The 20,755-nt window shown below is 37.2% G+C and overlaps 1 protein-coding gene across 1 annotated transcript; it reads right to left on the bottom strand.

Annotated features, from left to right (window-relative positions):
* Positions 1 to 319: 319 nt before the first annotated feature.
* Positions 320 to 16,661, bottom strand: tspan7b (tetraspanin 7b). Its single transcript, XM_059343115.1, has 8 exons — positions 16,506 to 16,661; positions 7,159 to 7,347; positions 6,797 to 6,871; positions 6,591 to 6,686; positions 5,724 to 5,879; positions 5,443 to 5,526; positions 4,841 to 4,926; positions 320 to 4,259 (listed from the first exon to the last, which is right to left on the bottom strand). The coding sequence occupies exons 1-7, from the start codon at positions 16,569 to 16,571 to the stop codon at positions 4,858 to 4,860; spliced, it is 735 nt and encodes a 244-aa protein (XP_059199098.1). The 5' UTR covers positions 16,572 to 16,661; the 3' UTR covers positions 320 to 4,259; positions 4,841 to 4,857.
* Positions 16,662 to 20,755: the final 4,094 nt, after the last annotated feature.

Below are 20,755 nucleotides of genomic sequence, written 5' to 3' on the forward strand. Positions count from 1 at the left end.
GCTTTATTCAGTGTTTTTACTGGTTTCAATCTCCTGGTCTGTTAGTTTCGAAGAGGAAGAGACCTCTGTAGATAATTCTGCTCCCAGGAAAAATCTCCTGAACAAGCAACACTGAAGGAATCTCCCATGATCCCATACTACTTTACAACGTCGCCATTGTTTGGCAGCAGAAAACTACATATTTAACAGAGGTTTAACAGAAGCAGTTCCGTGTAACATTTGAAGTGACCAGGTTTTGTAAATACATGTAATATGACACCTATTTAACTCTACATTTAAAATCTACACCACCAAAAAAGGAACAGACACCAAACACAACTGTTATTCTGTATATTTATTGATAATAAGACCACTGATGGTGACTTAGTCAATAGTAGACAGCATGGTGCAGTTCTTTTTGAGTGTCTGGTGACCCCTTGTGTAAGCTGGATGGTATTACAATTTAGTATTTACAGGACAATATCAGTTTGGGTAAGGAAAAAAAGTTTGAGTGTTGTAAAACATACATTCTCTAAATAAATATACAGCTTTAAAAGCAATAAAGTTTGAAAAGCCACAACCAAATACTGACCAAAGTTGAATACAGCAGGATCCACAAAATCTAGACTCTCTCTCTCTCTCTCTCTCTCTCTCTCTCTCTCTCTCTCTCTCACACACACACACACACACACATACACACACGGAAAATACACAATTAAGGTTAAAGAGACAGTCAAATAAAATCATACACACTCACACACACACACACACACACACACACACACACACACACACACACACACACACTGAAAGAGAGATAGAAAATCACTTAGTGAAACTGTAAACTCAATGCCAACCAAACCATAATAAATATACAGCTACATAATGCACGTTACAGTCAACGAAACATTGGCCACAAGTAATTTTTTCCAGTGCGAGTTTCCTACAAACTATCAAACAAATACAGATTAACAGCACAAAGTGCGGAATCAAAACTGCGACACAACATGTATACTGATTAGTATATTAGAATGAGAAACATTACATCATATAAATTACATTTCCCATAAATATCTACAGGTGATGACGATGATGGCGATGATGATGGTGGCGTGATTATGCACTACATAGAATACTGTAAATACTAGATCAACACTGTTGGAGTCCTGCTTATATCCGTCATGTTGACTTCTCTCACTATAACACACAGTGGGCATTATATTCCACCAGGATATGATTTGATATGACCCTAACCGGCTGAAAATCCCTGTTTAAGTGACCTCTGCTGAATTAAGAGCTTGTCAACACCAAGAATCCTTGTTTTGTTGCAGCTTTAACCACACTCAACAGTGACTATGTTTACATGCACATAATATTCCACTATTATTCTGAACAATACCCATATTCTGAATGTAGTAGGGGTCATTTTCATATCATATTTGGTTTCGATATTCTGAAGGGCCTTATTTAAAATGTAGGCTTTTCCGATATTGCAGGCTGTTCACATGAATGGTTCCTAGTTATTTCTTAAGTATTTTTGCCATTTGTAGGTACCTTCACGGGTGGGTGGAATGGGAGGTGGATTGTCCAAACAAACACAGGATTTTGAAATAATGGACCAGTGTTCCTGTCCCACTATTGGAAGTTATGTCAGGAGATAAGTTAAGCCTATCCCTGTTCCTTTTTACTCATCTTAGCAAAGTGGTTTTGGTGCCTAAACCTAACAGTTTCACAATATTAACTATGTGTTTAAAACATGCTTGTAAAAAGTGACAATCACAACATGTTGGAAATGCACAAATTATGTGTTTGAAACAGTGATCTTAACGTTTATTTTTTCATAATATATCACACAAATCATGCTGTGAAAGTTTTCGTTATTCAGGTTTTAGGAGCATTCTTTGGATATTTTTGCAGCACATTCATAAAGGCTTTTTACCACAGTATGAGAGACACAGCCTCCTGCTTGTTTACAATCAGCTCTTTGCATTCCAATGTTTTTTGTTAACAAACCAACTAGCCACCGGTTTGCAAGACTGCATTGAGATGCATGCCCAAAAGAAAAGCCCACAATTCGAATCGGAAGGGAAAAAATGATAAAGGACTTGGATATCAACAGGTTTTTGGAAATGTGCAAATATCGCAACTGTGACCTTTTCAAGAAGGTGCATGTATAACACATTAATCGGCGTATGCATGGTTACATGCAAACAAGAATATTAGTGGAATATTAATATTCCATTACCGTGTAAAGAACTTCATAGGAATCTTGACTTTTTCAGGATAAAACCCAAATATTTTGTGCAATAAAATATAGTCTCTGATTTACATCACTGCAACAAGGTGAGAAGCCCTAGAGGTCGACAAAAACAAGATTTTTAGCAGGTCTTAAATTGCTCCTCACAGTTTAAACTTGACATTTTAGTAATTTAATCAATAACTTTTACATAAACCAGAAAGTCAGGTACTGAAAAATTACTAAGGTGTCAGTATGCTTCAAATGAAGTGCTTGTTGGATTGTCCAGCGGGATCCAGTGACCACACGATGCACCCAAACTGGCCAGGTGTGTGGAGGTGTCAAATTTGGCAGGATTTAAAAGTGCTGTATGGCATCCTGACCAGAGAATGAAGTCACGCTCCCCCCATGTGTGTTGTAATCCAAGCTTCTCTATTCTTTTCTATTCTTTTTTTTAATCTATCTATCTATCTATCTATCTATCTATCTATCTATCTATCTATCTATCTATCTATCTATCTATCTATCTATCTATCTATCTATCTATCTATCCATCTATCTATCTATCTATCTATCTATCTATCTATCTATCTATCTATCTATCTATCTATCTATCTATCTATCTATCTTCATCCTTCCTTCAAGTGTGGCCGTTCCAAACAGCTATACACACTTTTGCCTTTAGACGACACTTACAAAGTACATCATTACATACAAAGTACATCATTTGAAGCATACATCCTTAAAGGTAATTAAGTGTCAACTGGCTTGATTTAGAGGCATAGAATGGCCGGGTCACACATGCATTTAAAACTGAATTTCGTGGGGAAATCAATTTATTTTAATGAACTCAAGGCTAAGTTAGCACTGAGATGAACTTTGACAAGCAAATTTGCACTGTTGACCAATAACAAGTTGTCTTGACGGATGTATTTCCAGTACTGACCTTTAAGGGAACAAGAGAGTGCCAACACTGAAGCTATTGTTGTACATTAGCTGTGTTGGAACATCCATTTTTATTTGCGCGCCCTTTGACGGAGAAGAGATTGCTCCACAAAATGGTCTTACAGACAGTTATGAGACAGGAGACTCCATCTTCTGAATAAACAGTTTAACTGTTAAACTGACATATTGTCAAGTTTGTGTAAGAGATATTATAGCATCACTTTCTGGTGTGACCCAGCCTTCAATCTATATTGTAACAGATTTGTTCGACCACTGACATTGTTCATTTTTCTTGGGAAATAGATTTCTTTCCCCTCAAAAACAGTATGTAGGAGCTGTAGATTAGGGTGTTGCTTTAAGTTACTAGGGATGTTTGGACTAAAGCCTTAATTGAAACATTAGTAAAGTACAAATTTAAGATGAAATCTACATCATAATCTGCTTTTTGATTAAATTATCAGGTCAAAAACATATTGTGCCTCATCTACAGGTAAAAATACTAAAAGAATTCTCAATTTTCTCTCCTTTGTGACTTTCATCATTTTTCATATAAACTTAAAATATCCTCCTCAGTACACATGATCAGTTCACAAAAAAGTCACAACTATAGGAATATACAATGGTGAGCAATAGCAAAGTCAAATGCAAAACTAAACCTATCTAATAAAGTATTACTTTCGAGCTTTAGTAATGTCATTCTGTACAAAGATGTGCAGTGGTCTTCTGATGACGGTCGGTGGGGCATGCTGCAGCCAACTGAGAAGCAAAGTTTCACCCAATCGCCTATCTGAGACCAACACCGCCGTCAACTCTGACGACTCTGTTCTATCTTCTTGTTGTAGGCCGTACTGATCCGAGATATGTGCCAATGAGCAACTTCTACATCAAGCAGCGGTGGGATGTGTGGTACAGAACGCTTTGATGCAACAGCAGTGAGTCGAGGAATGGTGCTTTACAGTAAGATACATGGAGATATTACATTGAGATCACAGGCAGAGAGACGGAGGCAGGTAAATTCCAATTTAGATGTGTGATAGTGTTTCAGGAATTTACCCTCGTCGTGTGTCAAGGCTCTTTCTCTCTTCTTCTCTCCATCTCCCTAAAGAGAAACCAAAACACAAAGAAAGGAGAGATAAATGTGCATGACTACAACCATCTATTGATATTTATGGCCACTTGGGGGTAGCAAAAGCACACTTCACCTTACTACTATCATCATAGAAAGTTATGATGAAAATGTTTGCAAACAGTTGCCTTTGTACACATCCAGCAAACACAAATCAATATTTGTATTTATTTGGAGTTGTGTTCCTGCAGAGGTGACGAATGTAAGGGCAATAACCAACTTCTAAGGGAAATATTTGGCTCTACTGTTGCTAAATGAGCCACTAAGTTCATCACCTAGCTTCTTAAGCCTGTTGCATACTAGGTTTTTAAAATCCCAAAAAGCATACAAAAAGACAGATTCAATTAATATGTTGTCTGTAAACTCTACGACTAATAAAGGCTAGTTTGGGAAGATAATCTGTTCAGACCAATCCCAAATCAGGAACATCTGTCTAGAGGGGCAAATCAGATACAAAATCTGCCCAATTATCCTCTAGGGTTAGTATAAACATTTAGATTATAGCAGCTTTAACTCTAAATGTGTGTGTGCGTGCATCTGTTAATGTTTCTCACCTGCCACGTCACATCAGCTAAACCATCTCGTACTGATTGGCTGTGATGATCCTGGACAGACAGCAGGCCAGCAACATGCCAATCAGCTGAAAGACAGACAGAAAAAGGGCTTGTGTTTATGTCATGTTTGGGGTTCAAAAATATTTGGATTGATATTATCTCAGAATCAATTTACTCAGGTATTTGTTTCATTTAGTGGGCCTTTTTCACAGCAGAGATTTGATCTGTCATAGTTGTACAACATTCTTCAGTTCAAGTGTCTGAGTAAACCTTGAAAGTGTGACAGTGAGCCAGCATGCACAATACTACGACCCTGAAACTGAAGCAGCTACATAGAATTCGGCCATCATTTATTTTATGATTTACAGCCGCGCTTTTTCTTCATGAGAAAATGTCTTCCGCTAAAAAGGCCCATTAAGCATCTTTTTTTCCCTATTAAACAATCCACTAGATTTCCAGTCAAGCCAAAGCTGGCCAGCAGAATACAATGGAATATATAACGTGTATGATTCTTTCTTAGAAATAACAATTATAATTCAATAATAACACAAATTTTTTTATGCTAAAACACCATACCACCTCAAAACTCTTCCAACTCTTACCTGTGAGAAGGCAATCCCGAACGTCACTCCTGCAATAATGGCCATGTTGGTCTCCATGAATGAAGTGACCAGCTCGTAGCAGCCCTGAAACACAGGGGGCAGGTTAGTTTGCAGAGTGTTCAAGGATGTGTTATATGTGCAAATAAGGGGCAACATCTGGGACATTATCTGAGGCAGCGGTTAGTGTTTGGAAGAGGGAGATGGTTTGAAAAGGTAAATGAGGGCCTGTCAGATAGATTCATTGACTACATTAAGTACCTTGCAGACAATGAGAAACTGACCTGGTGGTAGACCTTGCTCGGGGCTAGAGTTGTATTGCGGAGGTCTTCTGGGTTGCAGTCAGAAGAGTTAAAGCAGCAGCTGGCAGGAATGCCGTTGGATGGGTAATACACACTGCCGAACCAGCTGGTGTAGTTATACACTCCACAGCAACGCAGCTAGAAACGCACAGAAAAAAAGGAGAAAGCAGATGGGAATTTAAAAAAAAAACAGTCTTGTATTATTTAATTTTTTTCTCATTGTGAACAAATCCTATGTGAAGACCAAAACAAACAACATGCCAGTCTGTCTCTGGGTAGTTCTGAACTCCACTACCTTGTCTGTTGCACTCAACCCCTATTGGATCTTATTGAAGACATACATTTTCATAAAAAAAAAGTTTAATAAAATAAAAAAGGCTAAATCATTTCCTAAAAGAGCTGAGCACTGTAGTAAATAATAATATACTTGAATCATTTTTATAAATCTTGTATTTATTTAGACTATTTTCAACTGTTGTTTTAAACATATTTAATGACTGAAAATAAAAATTTCTAAGACAACAACACAGCATGAGAAATAAGCTATATTAGGCTTTAATAACACATAAGTGACACTTGTTAATAGCATACATTCATTTTAGTTGCTAGTAAGGAAAATATATAATTACTAGTTGCAATATTGACTATCTAAAGATTTAAAAGTAGACCAAACAACAAAGTCGACTAATCTCAGTTTCAAAAAGATGCTCTACGAATGAAAATGGAAGTCCTGTCATTGGTATGCAGGAGTTGGCATACTCTTACAAAAAAAAAAAAAATCAGCCCTTGAGCTTTTTCAGGGTTGTGTTTTGGTTTTGCTGTTAGAGCTTTCGTTTCATGGGGACTTACCTTGTGCTGCAAGTTATCAACAGCACGGCTCGCCTCATCCTCAGCGTTGTAGTTCAGGACCGCGTCAGTGTATGTCCTGTGAAAGGTTCCCTTTATCTGCAGCATGCAAACACATAATCACACACACACATTCACAGTGTAAGAGCGCTTTACGCAGCTTTACTTTGAGACTTAAAAAGTTGCTACTTGGTGTATTGCATGCTGACCTCATGGCGAAACACAAATCCAGAGATCCCAGCCACTAACTCAGCGAGGAAGACGAGCGAGAGAAACATGGCATACTACAGAGGGAGAAGAAGATAAAGGGAAATAGTTTGCATGAAAAACCTATGCATGAGTATATCATTTGCCTATGTCTACACGCACACACACAAACACACACACACTAACACACTCACTTGACCACCATTAACCGAACAAAGTGCCCTGCAGCATCTATTGGATTTCTGATCCCTCTCCACAGGACAGAGGTCAACCATTATTCCCTTTATCACGTGACCTGAGGCTAATTAACCAGCCTCTCTCCTCGCAACATTACACCTCACCCCTCCTCCCGACAGCCTCTCACCAGCTTCAGCATCCATGGGCTTCCTCTGCAGGTGGCGAAGCATCCAAACAGGCCGAAAACGATGATGACGGTCCCGGTGCCGATGAGCACGTACGGAGCATTGGTAGAGTTGTCGGCTATCAGAGAGATGTACGGACCCAGCATCAACTTCCCCCATACTCCCACTGCCAGCAGGATGGCTCCTGTTATCTAGAGGGTGGGGATTGGAGAGATGGATGTAACAAGAGAGACACAGGAAACAGAATGAAAGCAGAGAACGGGCCTTTATCTCTGCACTTCTGCAAGATTACAATAGCTGTGTTTTAGCAGCCGTGGCGGGGGGAGGAGGAGAAAGAGGATCAAGGTGGAACAAAAAAGCAGAGCAATTAGAGTAAGGAGGAGGAGACAGCAGACAGAAGACACAAATTTATCTGCTGTGCGGGATAGCAATCACCTGCTTTATGAATATGCCTGCACACACACACACACAGAAAGACAGAGAGGGAAAGAAGAGGGGACATATCAAAGAAGCTCTTTGATCCGAGGCGAGACGCTTCCTCCTGTTGCGCCTATCTTAGCATTTCAAATGAAGGCTGCGCATGAAAGAGGGTGTTGTACGAGGCAGCTGAAGCGGCGTGTGTCTCAGCTGGGTATTTCTTACTGGCATTGGAAAGAGAGCGGGGTGTGGAACGGCTGCTGATGATCTGACTCTAGCGACAGCCAACTTATCATCCTACCCTCCCTCCTTTCCAAGAGGAGGCTGTTTGCCGTCCTGCTGCCAGGCCCTCTGACTAGAGAGGGAGCAGTCTGTACAAAATGTCTCTGTGCACCCTGAAAACCTCGAAAACTGAGGAGAAGAACACGCTCAGCTCTCAGCAGGAAAATGAGCCAGTATGACTGTAATGGCAACACCATCAGATTGGCTCTTTGAATAAAAGTTCCCTCTAACAATTAGTCAACAATGTCCTGAAGCTTAATGTCATATTACGCAAAAAGGACAATAATACAGTGATTAACAACAATAATAAAAAAAATATTTCTCTTCATACAGTACTGCAATACTTTATTCTGTAATCAGGACATCATTATAAAGTATATGGAAGTAGTGGGAAAAGTATTCAGACTCCTTAATTAAGTAAAAGTACTAATACCACACTGTGATATTACTCCACTACAAGTAAAATTACTTCATTCAGAACTTTCTAGTAAAATTACACAAGTACTCTTCATTCAGAATGGCCGCAACTCATTGTTATATTTATTCCAAATATTTTATTGGATTATTATTATTGATGCTTTAATGTAAGCAGCATTTTAATTTTGTCAAGGTAGAGCTCATTTTAATAACTTAATATACTGGGATGAGGTTTAATAAAAAAAAAAAAAAGTCTAATCATTATAAATGTATCATGTTTTTATGCTAAATCTCGACCGGAAAAGTAACTGTAAACTGTTGGCTAAATGTAGTGGAGTAAAAAGTACAATATTTGCCTCAAAACTGAACTTAAGTATCTGGAAAATATACTTAGTTTCATTTCACGACTGGTAAATGTTTGTTTATTGCTATTTTAATGATCTGAATGTTGTGTACAGCCCCTTTAACAATTACCCCTCCTGCAATTTGGATATTGTACTAGTATATTTTGCAGTTTTGATAAAATATTGATTAATTGTGCAGCCCTAGTTGTCATGTCCCCTCCTTCACTGTAACTTAAACAAGTCTCTGCAGGTTAATGACTGTATTAACAACATTTAAACTTTGCCCCATTGGCAGGGTGTGCAGTGCACGTAATAATCGGGCCAAGGTTTTTCACTGTGACAAATCACCAGTCTGCCCTTTGACTGCTATATTGTTCTGGATTTAGTCACAGTTTAACCACAGGTATAAGGAGTCCTTTAAGATCAAACACAGCGAGGTGGTTTGAGAATGTCTACTACTAGCTGTGCATAACGGCTAACCTTGATCATGTCTCATGCAAAGATCCACACATTGATTTCCATATTAACGCACAAGGAAAATGAGGTTCAGTTGAGGGCTAAATGATAAGGGTTAAAGACACACACACACACACACACACACACACACACACACACACATACACACACTAGGACCTAATAGAAAGCACGAGCTAAATCTATATTTTAAACTGACAGATCCAGGCTGTAACCCACAAATAATTTCATCATCATTAAATTGTTTGTTCTATAAATTGACAGAAATGCTCAAAACCCAAATATATTCAGTTTACAACCATAACGGGGTAATAAAAAGTGTTTAACTGATCATTAGAATGGCTGGTTTCCTGAAATGTTGCTAATGTATTTGTGTCTCTGCAGTTATATTATAACATAAGCATGTAGCTTTGGTTTCTATTACATAAGCAAAACCTGTAAAAATGGGTATTATTGACGAACGGTGGGCAGGTAGATGGAAGTTAGACAAATCCTCAGTTGCATGACATTTGATCTAGCTGAACCTCATAGTGAGCACTGAGTGCCAGAAGCTTTTCTATTTAAAATCGTCTCAAGAGTTGTCTGTTCAGTGTTTTCATAATCTCTTTATCTGAATCCTCATCCTGTTGTTCCCTCTGCTGCTGTAGCTGCTGTGTGCACAGATGACATTTTCTATAGGCATACCAATATTTTGGATTCAAATGGGATGCAATTTCTCAAGGTAGGAATTTTCACATTTCATGTAAATCATCACATATTGTGTATGTATAAACTCTACGGGTGTAGTGTTTATTTTCAGGTGTTTGCAGAGCACTCAAATGAAAACAGGTCAACTATCCGGCTCATGTGAAAAGAGAATTAACAGCTTGAAGTGATTAATAAAGTGCTTTTCAGTTTGGTTTATCATTTGTTCAGCATGTAAAAAAACTCTTAAGCCTTTGTGTGGGCTCTGTGGGGCTCTGTCTATTGAAAAAAACACCCAACTGCACTATGAAGTCCAAGCATATTTATTGAAAGATTTTCTCGTCAAAAATACTAAATGAAATACGGTAGCAACGGGTTAAACAAAGGTTTGTATATTATTTTTTGGGCCACTTGGGGGCAGCTGTTAAAAAAACGCTGACATATTATCACCTAATAACAAGGTGGAAATATTTGTAATACCACATACTACTAATATGACAATATTACAAAGCTCATATGATGAATGTGTTAGTATAAAAATGTCGCTTTTTAGAGAGAGAGAGCAACATCAGCATCAACTTGGATTTGTGTTTTCTGGTATGATTTCAAGCTTTGTTTTGGTCTCCACCAGCTCCTGAGTGAAATACCCCGTCTTTATCTGCTAAAGGCTCCACTATGTTCACCAGTAGTCTTAAGTTGCCATCGCAATGCTTTGCAAAGTTGTGGCTTTTTACATAACAGTTAAATAAAAACTCTGCAGAGCTGAGAGAAACTGCAGAGGTGGTTGATAATTCTCTGTGGGAATTCCCTACAAGGAACATATTCCACGTTAAACAGTCATCTGACCTTTTGTTAATATTAAATTATTTCTATAAAAAATTCTTTATGCTGCTTTCACTAGTCAGAAGCAGGAACTGTCTCTTGTTCTTGCCCCTTAATTATATATTTTACTGAGGAAATACAGACTTATCTTAAGAAAATTCAAATATATAGAGTATTACCCCTTTAGCACCTTTAGCTCTTATTGTAAAAAAAAAGACTATAGGGATGAGATTTTCTATTACAGTACATGATATGTCATTTTAGATCACAATATTTATATGTGTTGATGAGGTAATATTTTTATTGACAAGCTGTTTACGGATAACAAATAAAGACAGGAATGGCTGTTTATGGATAATGCAGCAAATTAAATACCTGACAAATAAAGGTCCTTCATCAAATCGATGCACAAATCCAATATTGCCATAAACCAGTTTCGCTCAATGATTTGCAACCTTGCCCACAAATGGTCTAATACAGCGGTTCTCAAGCTGCGGGTTGGAGCCCCCTAAGCTTTCACAAGACAAATGCAAGGACAACTCCTTTCTGCTGCAGGCCATGTTTTTTTCTCACTTTTTGAACGTTTGATTGAACACTCCACACACCATAGACATGATTGCTGCAACATCTGAAAAGGAGCTGCATGTAAAGCATTTGTTTTAGAAGGTCAAGGTGTCTTGAATAGTGATGCATATGTTGGGACGTACTGAGCATATAATAAATGATGACATATGATGAAATGAGACTTGGAATTACACTGCACAAGATGAGTGAGAGTTTGTAAACACATGCTCTTTTGCTGTTGTTAAGCCTTGCCTCCATTTACTTCAATTCATTAACTGGACTAATTGGTATTTAAATTACAGTTTTGGGGGTAAAGCAGTCCTGTAATGTTATGTAATATAAAGAAAGGCTGCAAACAACTCTTGTTTTTTGGCAAATATTTTCCAGAATAATTGATCATGGCTTTTGCCTATAAAATTGTGAGAAATTAATATTCTCACACCTGAAGATAAGGCCTTCAAATGTCTTTTTTCGTGCATCCAGCAATCCAAATGTTAGAAATATTCATTTGACTATCAAGTATGACGAAGAAAAACACCAAATCCTCACATTTGTGAAGCCGAAACCATCAAATGTTTGGCATTTTTGCTTACAAAATAAGTACAAACTATTATTTGATACTCAGAGTTGCCGAATAATTCTGTCAGTCGACTACTTGCTGCAGCTCCAACGTAAAGGGCCACTTCTTTTCAGCCACGCCCCAGCTAAACTAGAGGCCTGTAGGTTGATGATTTGATTGGTCGGTAATGCCATCCACTGTTTCTATCAACAGTGATTCTTGCAGCCAGAGCAGACTGTCGTTTCAGAGAACAGTCCTCCAGCTGATGATGTACTCACTGTTTACGGCCTACATCATCAGTAACAAAATGTCTCGCCCCCTAAGAGCTGCCACCGTGGCATACAAATAAAAAATCGTCTTGTCATTACTAAAGTGTTCATTTTAGGGCCAATGGGGAAATTAAGTCCAAGGAGCAAGAGCAAGCCATCTAGACTTCATGTGTGCTGCTGCATCCCAAACAGCCTCAGACCCCCTTTCTCGTCCTCCCTGGAGCTGAGCCCCCCCTCCCTTCTCCCTGCATGTTTTGTTTGAAATTCAATGCCAGGCCGGCCACCCTGGTTACAGCACAGAGTTTAAAACAGGTCACCCTCCTCCTCCTCCCCAGGCCTAATAAAGCAACAGAAGGTGCGATGACAAAATATGCTGGCGAGGACACCACACAGACTCTACCACCTGCTCTGCATTTAACCGTCCCTGTGTGTAAAGTATGGCGACGCAGCTATTCACACTTAAGACATTATTCGCCGCGACAAGCCGATGACAGTGAAACAGAGACCCGGCATTGAAAGCGGCTCTCCCACTGCTATCGAACCTCTCCATTGCTTCACCCCTCAAGGTTGAAGAGAGCAACAGAGCTGTGAGACACTTTAGATATCTGAAACCTGACGCTGTAAATGTAAGAGACGTCCCCATCCTGACTAAATATAAAAGTTCATATCAGTGTCAGCGGCACATGTCTGCAGTGCAGGGAGATACACAGCATAGCTCTGCTTTTTGAGCCTTTGTGGACACAGAAACTAAAAGGCAGATTTCAGCTTGTGTTTCCTCCAGGACTTTCTTCTGCTATATTAGAGGGTTGGTTTAGGAAAACAGAGAAAGTACTCTTCAGATCCTAACGACATTATGGAGGGATAAACTCTTCCACATGTTTTGATTCGATAATGCTACCCCAGCTGTGTCTGGATGTTATCAGAAAGCAGCCTATAATCGAGAAATACGGTCAAACTGTTAGTAACACAGTATTGTGGTAATATCTTAAGATTCACATTGTTGCTTGCAACAATGCAAGATCATATGTGAAGTCTCGCTGGTAATCAGAAGGAAAACAAAGGCATATCCAACCACTGAAATCCAATTAGGGAATATGAAAATACTATTTCACTTCTCAAGTTAATCTCAAAAGTAATTTACCCCAAAATTGGAAGTAAATTTATTTGGTTTGAAAGATGCTTTCTGAAGTGATCTGCTGGCTCTACTCCTGAGGATACTTACTACAAAGAGCCTTAATTACAGTGAGAATACAAGCAGAGGCTATTCTTCAAAAGAGTGTTGTTATATACTGCTTGCTCAGCATTGTGAATACAGCATTTTTATGAATTTCAAATCAAAGCGAGGCTTTTCAGCTTAAGACCTTGGCAAAAAACATCCACCAGAGAGGTATTGATTCAACTCTTTGGTATAATATGAGGCCTTTGTGGTGCTGTGTTTTGCATGATATTACAGGGCGTGCCGAATGCTCACTATGCAAATGTGACTGTCAAAATATCATGCAGAGAAGGTGGACATGACCGCGCACACGCTCCAAACCCCAGCTGGGTCCAGGTGCAGGACAAAAACAGCAAACAAAGGAGACACACCGATATTTGATAGATTCCCAAAAAAGCTTGCCAGCTTTTAGTTCACATGGATGATTACACCAAAATATAAAATTACAAAAAGCCTGGGTACAGTATCTCTTCTTTTTCTTGCAAAATATTAAAAACACTGGAAGCTATTTTGACAATAGTTTAAGTCATTTATCAAGAATAAAAATGTCCACATTTTATGTTTTCTTCTTTACCTTTATTTACATGATACAAAACTTTTGTTTTATATTATAAAAACAGCAAAAAACATTTGACGACGGTATTTTAGCCTTTATAAGATTATGAATGCCATTTTAAAAACTATTTTCTAATCTAAAACTGAGAAATCTTTTGACTGCGTTATTGATCGTTTAAAATAACTATTATTTGCAGCCTTTAATACAATGTTGTATTATACAACGTGACCAAAAAGCCTCAAAATATTGTTTCAATAAAGAAACAACTAGTAGAAGTCCAATGTTAACTAAACATTTAAAGGAAAGTATTGATAGCAGGTCATTCTGAGGTGTATTTTAATATTTCCATTTTACATAAATCAACTAATGATTTATTATGCATTATTATAGATTTACCTCCCTGACAGTTTATAAGAAATGCCTGCAACCTTAAAGTGCATTTATACATTAATCCATTGATCATTTTAATCCAGTGATATAATATAAATTATTTTGAAATGGTTTATTTTGGATTATGAGTAGTTTTACCTTTGTTACTTTAAGTATATTTTAGTGCTTAACACTTTTACTTAGTAAGATTTTGAATGCAGGTCTTTTACTTGTAACAGAGTATTTTTACACTGTGGTATTACTACTCTCGACCATCTACAACATAAAAATGCTGCTTACATCTTACTTACTTAGTCAAGATTTTGAATGCAGGACTTTTAACAGTAATTTTACATGGTGGTATTTTTACTACAGCATAAAAATAGTGCTTACATCTTTATGTATCAGTAATAATTAAAAAAAAAAGAATGTACTCCTACTACTCACATGTTGCAAAAAGAGTACTTTTACTTGAGAAACTATGATATTACTGCCCCTTAACCAGCTACAACATAAAAAAAATCTGTTTCATCCACTCGTAATCATCTACTTTAATATGTACTTGCAGAAGTCTTTATGCTGCAAAATGAGTACTACATTCACTGATAGTACTTAATAATATTTTTACTGATAGAATATTTTGAATGCAGGACTTTTACTTTTACTGCAGTAAGTTGTAACTGAGTATACTTACACAGTGGTATTGCCACTCTTGATAACATAAAAATGTTGATAACATCTTTATGCATGAGTATAAAACAAGAGTATGTTTACGTCAGACACTTGCTGATTCTGTACTGTAAACTTGAGGAACATTTTGAATGCAGGACTTTTATTTGTAATTCATTTGAGTATTATCACAATATTCAATTACTACTCTCAACCAGCTACAACATGAAAATGCTGTTTACACCTTAATGCATTAGTTGTAGTAATCTTCTAATATATAATATGCAATCACAGGTGCAATTATGCAGCAAAATGAGTAATTTCACTTTTGATACATTCACTGATAATACTTTTATACTTTTACAAGATTTTGAATGAAGGGCTTTTGCTGATTCTCTACTACTCTATATTATTTGAGACTTTCACTTCGTCACCCTGTTAAAATAATCGCCTAAGTCATTTTTTTAAGTTTTGCAGGAAACACAAAAAACTTCACCAAAAGTTTAACTTATGACATTTATTGATCATTTCACTCAAAAAGGATGTAACAAAGGATGGCTATTGGCATAGTAATAACACTGTGTGTAAATTATGTAACTTAAGAGAACTAAATGACTTAGGCAATTTTTTGAACATGCCTTTGTGACTTAAGCAAGATATGGTAACACTTTATTCTCAAGGTGTCTACATAAGAGTCACACAAGTATGTCAGACACATGACATGACAAGTATCATGAGCATTAATGTTACTTCAAAGTGTCATTAATGTTCATGACACGCTCATGTCACTCTTATGTAGACACATTCAAAATAAAGTGTTACCATTTCTTGCTTAAGTCACAAAGGCATGTTCAAAAAATTGCCTAAGTCACATTTTATTTTGACTTAGGCATAATAAATCCGCTTAAGTCACACATTTGACATAGGCCATTATCTTAAAGGGGTAAAATCACATGATCTGATCAACTGAGGATGTAGGCGATTTTACCATAGGTGGCCGGCGTTATGAGGAGATGATTTAGGCAAAAAAACAAAACAATTTTGACAAAAAATGACTTAGGCGATTATTTTAACAGTGTGACGATTTGTAATTGAGGTTTTTTACCCTTTGATTTCCCCATTTTCACTTATAAATAAAAGCTAAGGATGCCACTTCTACCACCACTGCTATAGTGTTTCTGTTTTTCTGGGCACTTAAAGTCATTACTGGTACTATGGAAACTGAATCTGTATGGGGGTTTATACTAAAGGTGCAAGGTCCCTTTAAGAATCTATAGCAACGACGCCAAAAATGAACATATTATGATGAGAAAATAACGGGCCTTATCAAACAGACAAGGCCCTTAACGTCGGTCTCATCAGACGGGAGTTAGATCGTTGCGGTGATGTTAACATCCTCTTCCGCGCTTACTGACAACAACCATGATGCTATGTGTGCTATGTACTCACACCACTAAAAACGCCCGGCAGCCAAAATATATGTAACGTTAACACAAGTTATGTAACACAACACGATAATATCCAAATTTTAAAACGCTTAGGTTAAGCTTGCGATTTTTATTTAGCGTTATATTCACAAAACGGCAGCATGATACCGTCGATGATGCTGCCACTGTCCACCCCTTTCATCACGCACAACAGAAAAACACATTAAGGTGGATGCTTTTTTTTTTTTTTAAAAGAAGAAGATATTAAAAGGCCACCTACCCAAAAGACGAAGGAGTATACGATGAGGAGGGTTTTAAGGCAGGTGATGATCGGTTTAGTCTCCATTGTGGAGCGTATAGGTTAGAGCTCACTGTGATAATAAGGGAAAAAACGTCTCTGCGAGCTGTCGCGTTGCAACCAACCGTGCGCTAAAGCAGCCACACAGCGTCACTGGAGACACGCACCGCACCAGCCCGCACCTACATTATCATCACTTTATGTTGCATCAAATGATAGCATCGGTTATTGTGCTGACAAAGCAACAATATGCGTAGTATTTTATTTACCTAAAGCATGATAACGAATCGGCATGGTTTTATGTGGTTAAAATTACATTTATGTAATGTAATGTAACTAAGTACATGTGTTTAAGTACAGCACAATTTTTGAGGTACGTGTACTTTACTTGAGCATTTCCATTTTATGTAACCTCACGCTTCTACTCCACTTCATTTTGAGGCAAAATGTACTTTTTACTCCACTACAGTTAGCTGACATCTTTAGTTACTTTTCAGGTCGAAATTTAACATGAAAAACCCAAACAATAATTAGACATATATTTTTTTAAATTAACAGTATATAAAGTAGTTAAAGTGAGAAATTAGATTAAAAAAAATATAGATATATTAAGAATGTATATATATATATGTATATATATATATATATATATATATATACACATATATATATATATATATACATATATATATATATATATATATATATATATACAGTAGTGTTCAAAATAATAGCAGTCCCATGTGACTAACCCAATTAATCCAGGTTTTTAGTTTATTTTTCATTGCTACATGGCAAACAAGGTACCAGTAGGCACACTCTTAAGGCTGTGTAATTGGGCAATTAGTGGAAAGGGGTGTGTTCGAAAAAATAGCAGTGTCTGCCGTTGACTTTCCAAACTCAAAACTATTTTGTACAATCTTTTTTGTTTCTAGGATTTAGCAATCCTGTGAATCACTAAACTAATATTTAGTTGTATGACCACAGTTTTTTTTATAACTGCTTCACATCTGTGTGCCATGGAGTCAACCAACTTGTGGCACCTTTCAGCTGTTACTTCCACTCCAAGATTATCTAACAACATTCCACAATTCATTTAAATTTCTTGGTTTTGCTTCAGAAACAGCATTTTTGATGTCACCACACAAGTTCTCAATTGGATTAAGGTCCACTCCATAACATCAATGTTGTTGGTTTGGAACCAAGATTTTGCTTGTTGACTAGTGTGTTTGGGGTCATTGTCTTGTTGAAACACCCACTTCAAGGGCATGACCTCTTCAAGTATTTTGACTGATTCATGATCCATGGTATGTGATAAATAGGCCCAACACCATAGTAGGAGAAACATGCCCATATCATGATGCTTCACTGTCTTCACTGTGTACTGTGGCTTAAATTCAGAGTTTGGGGGTCGTCTCACAAACTGGCCCTTTGACCCAAAAAGAACAATTTTACTCTCATCAGTCCACAAAATGTTCCTCCATTTCTCTTTAGGCCAGTTGATGTGTTCTTTGGCAAATTGTAACCTCTTCTGCACATGCCGTTTTTTTAACAAAGGGACTTTACGGGGGATTCTTGTAAATAGATTATCTTCACACAGACGTCTTCTAACTGTCACAGCACTTACAGGTAACTCCAGACTGTCTTTGATCCTCCTGGAGCTGATCATTGGCTGAGCCTTTCCCATTCTGGTTATTCTTCCATCCATTTTGATGGTTGTCTTACATTTTCTGCCAAGTGTCTCTGGTTTTGCTCTCCATTTTAAAGCATTGGAGATAATTTTAGCTGAATGGCCTATAATTGTTTGTACCTCTTTATAAATTTTCCCCTCTCCAATCAACTTTTTAATCAAAGTACGCTGTTCTTCTGAACAATGTCTTGAACGACCCATTTTCCTCAGGCTTTCAAAGAGAAATGCATGTTCAACAAGTGCTGGCTTCATCCTTAAATAGAGGCCACCTGATTCACATCTGTTTTTTCACAGAATTGATGACCTCACTGATTGAATGCCACAAGCAATAAAGCAAGCAATAAAAATATATACTAAAAACCTGGATCAATCTGGTTAGTCACATTGGACTGATATTATTTTGAACACTACTGTGTGTGTATATATATATATATATATATATATATATATATATATATATATATATATAATATTATAATAATATATGTGATAATCTGCATAACGGTTATGTTACCGTTATGCTGATACTTCTGTACTTTTACTTGGACTTGCAGGACTTTTACTTGTAGGGGAGTAGGCTAATTTTGCATTGTGATATTAGTACTTTTACATACGTAAAGGATCTGAATAGTTTTTCCACCATTACTGTACTTGTACTTTACTTGAGTATTTCTATTTTATGCTACTATATGCTTCCACTCCAATACATTTCTGGGGGATTATTTTACTTTTTACTGCACGGCTTTACAGTATTTATTTAGTATTGGCTATTGTAAATTAATTGTATAGTTAAAGTGCGCTGCCTCCTACCTTCACAATTTACACCTATTTCTATTGTACTTTCAGCTGTTATTATGTATAATGTTAACTATTAGCACAACTTTTACTTACACTGTCAATGTGCAATGACAACAAAGTTAAATTTAAGTAGACCAACAAACCTTTTTCTGATTATTAGAAATTGAGAAACTTTCATTAATTACTTACTTTGTAATTATTTACATACTAGTGTTGAGTATGAGACTTAATCACTTTCATGTATTTTGTTGACTGCATGTTTTATAAGCAAACCCTCTAATTACTTCATACTTGTCATGCAGAGCAGGTCTTCTCATATGAAAATACTCATATAACGAATACCTAAAAATCGTCATTTAGCACAATAACAGAGTAAATGCATATTTTTATTTCCACCTTTGTATTTATTTTAAGTTAGCAACCTTAAGTGTAAAACCTTGTTGGACATTTTTGTAAAAACAATATCCATCTGCCCACAAAAGAGGCAGACTTCTTATTAGTATTACCTGTTTATATCCAGGTCTCTCTGGCCCTGAGGGGTAAGTCTCTGTCCACTGCTGAAAACAAAAACACATTATCACTTATTAAAACCACCACAACACAGACTCAAACCCAGCGTCCACTTCTCTCACCTGCTGGGCTCCTTCTCCACAATCTTCAGGCACTCCAGAGCCTGAATGACCTTCTTTACCACAGTCCTGGAGCCCACAGACACCTGAAATGAAGTCTTGAGAACTCCAGGATTCTTTGACATTGTTACATAGGGTTTCTGAACCTTATACTGACAATTGTTTTGATTGCTTTGCCCACCCCAGGTTATAGGTAGTATGGATAATAGAAACAACTCTGTATAATGCAATACAGTTCTACAGGGCCACAAACTACACCCCTCAAAATGTTCATGAAGTTGAATCAACAGCTCTCCAAAACAGTTTTAAAAAACCCATTAACACCTGTATAAATGGTGTATCGTCACGTCCTACAAACTCCTTCATTACTAGACAAAACTGTGTGTTATTGTGGGTCAGTGACTTTTTTGACAAACAGACATGCTTAACTTCAGGTGTGTCATATCATGAGGATGAATCATGTTTAATTAAGGGGTTTTAGAAAATGTTTAGTTTTAAAAAGTGTTGAAAATCTGATTTTTGGTGGCCAGTCTCTTCTAACAGCCTCGCAATACAACGCAGTGCAATTAAGAGATACAACCCAGATTCCCAAAAAGTTGCAACACAGTAAAACCTAGATATTACCAGAATGCATTGAATTTTCTTAAGCACCCCAACTTTTTGGGAATCTGGATGTACAAATACAGCTTGCTCTGGAGTAAAATCTGTTTTAGATTCAAAGGAGAAAAAAAATGAACAGGGGTTAATAATTGGAGCGGCAGTTCATAGAAGAGTGCTGTGTACAATTTGTCCTACATTCGAAAAGTAATAAGCAGGAAAAGACATTTCAAATGTCAACTGCACCTCTGTTGACCTAGAAAAAAAACAGTAAAGCATCATAAGACAGCATGCATCTCCCGAAAAACTTGACAGTGACATCAATGAGGAAGAGTAAAGGGGGAACAGTGTGATCTGACAAAACAAGGCACAGTCAGGATGATACAACAGGGCTGATGTACATATGATGTGTAAATCGCCTCCAAATAAACACAGACAAATCTATACACTGTTGTATATGGTTACACATCTAAATGTTTCTGCATCAGATCTATAATCATACGTGAGTCTCTACGTTA

The sequence above is a fragment of the Centropristis striata genome, chromosome 10, assembly GCF_030273125.1.
Source record: "Centropristis striata isolate RG_2023a ecotype Rhode Island chromosome 10, C.striata_1.0, whole genome shotgun sequence".
NCBI classification, from domain to species: domain Eukaryota; kingdom Metazoa; phylum Chordata; class Actinopteri; order Perciformes; family Serranidae; genus Centropristis; species Centropristis striata.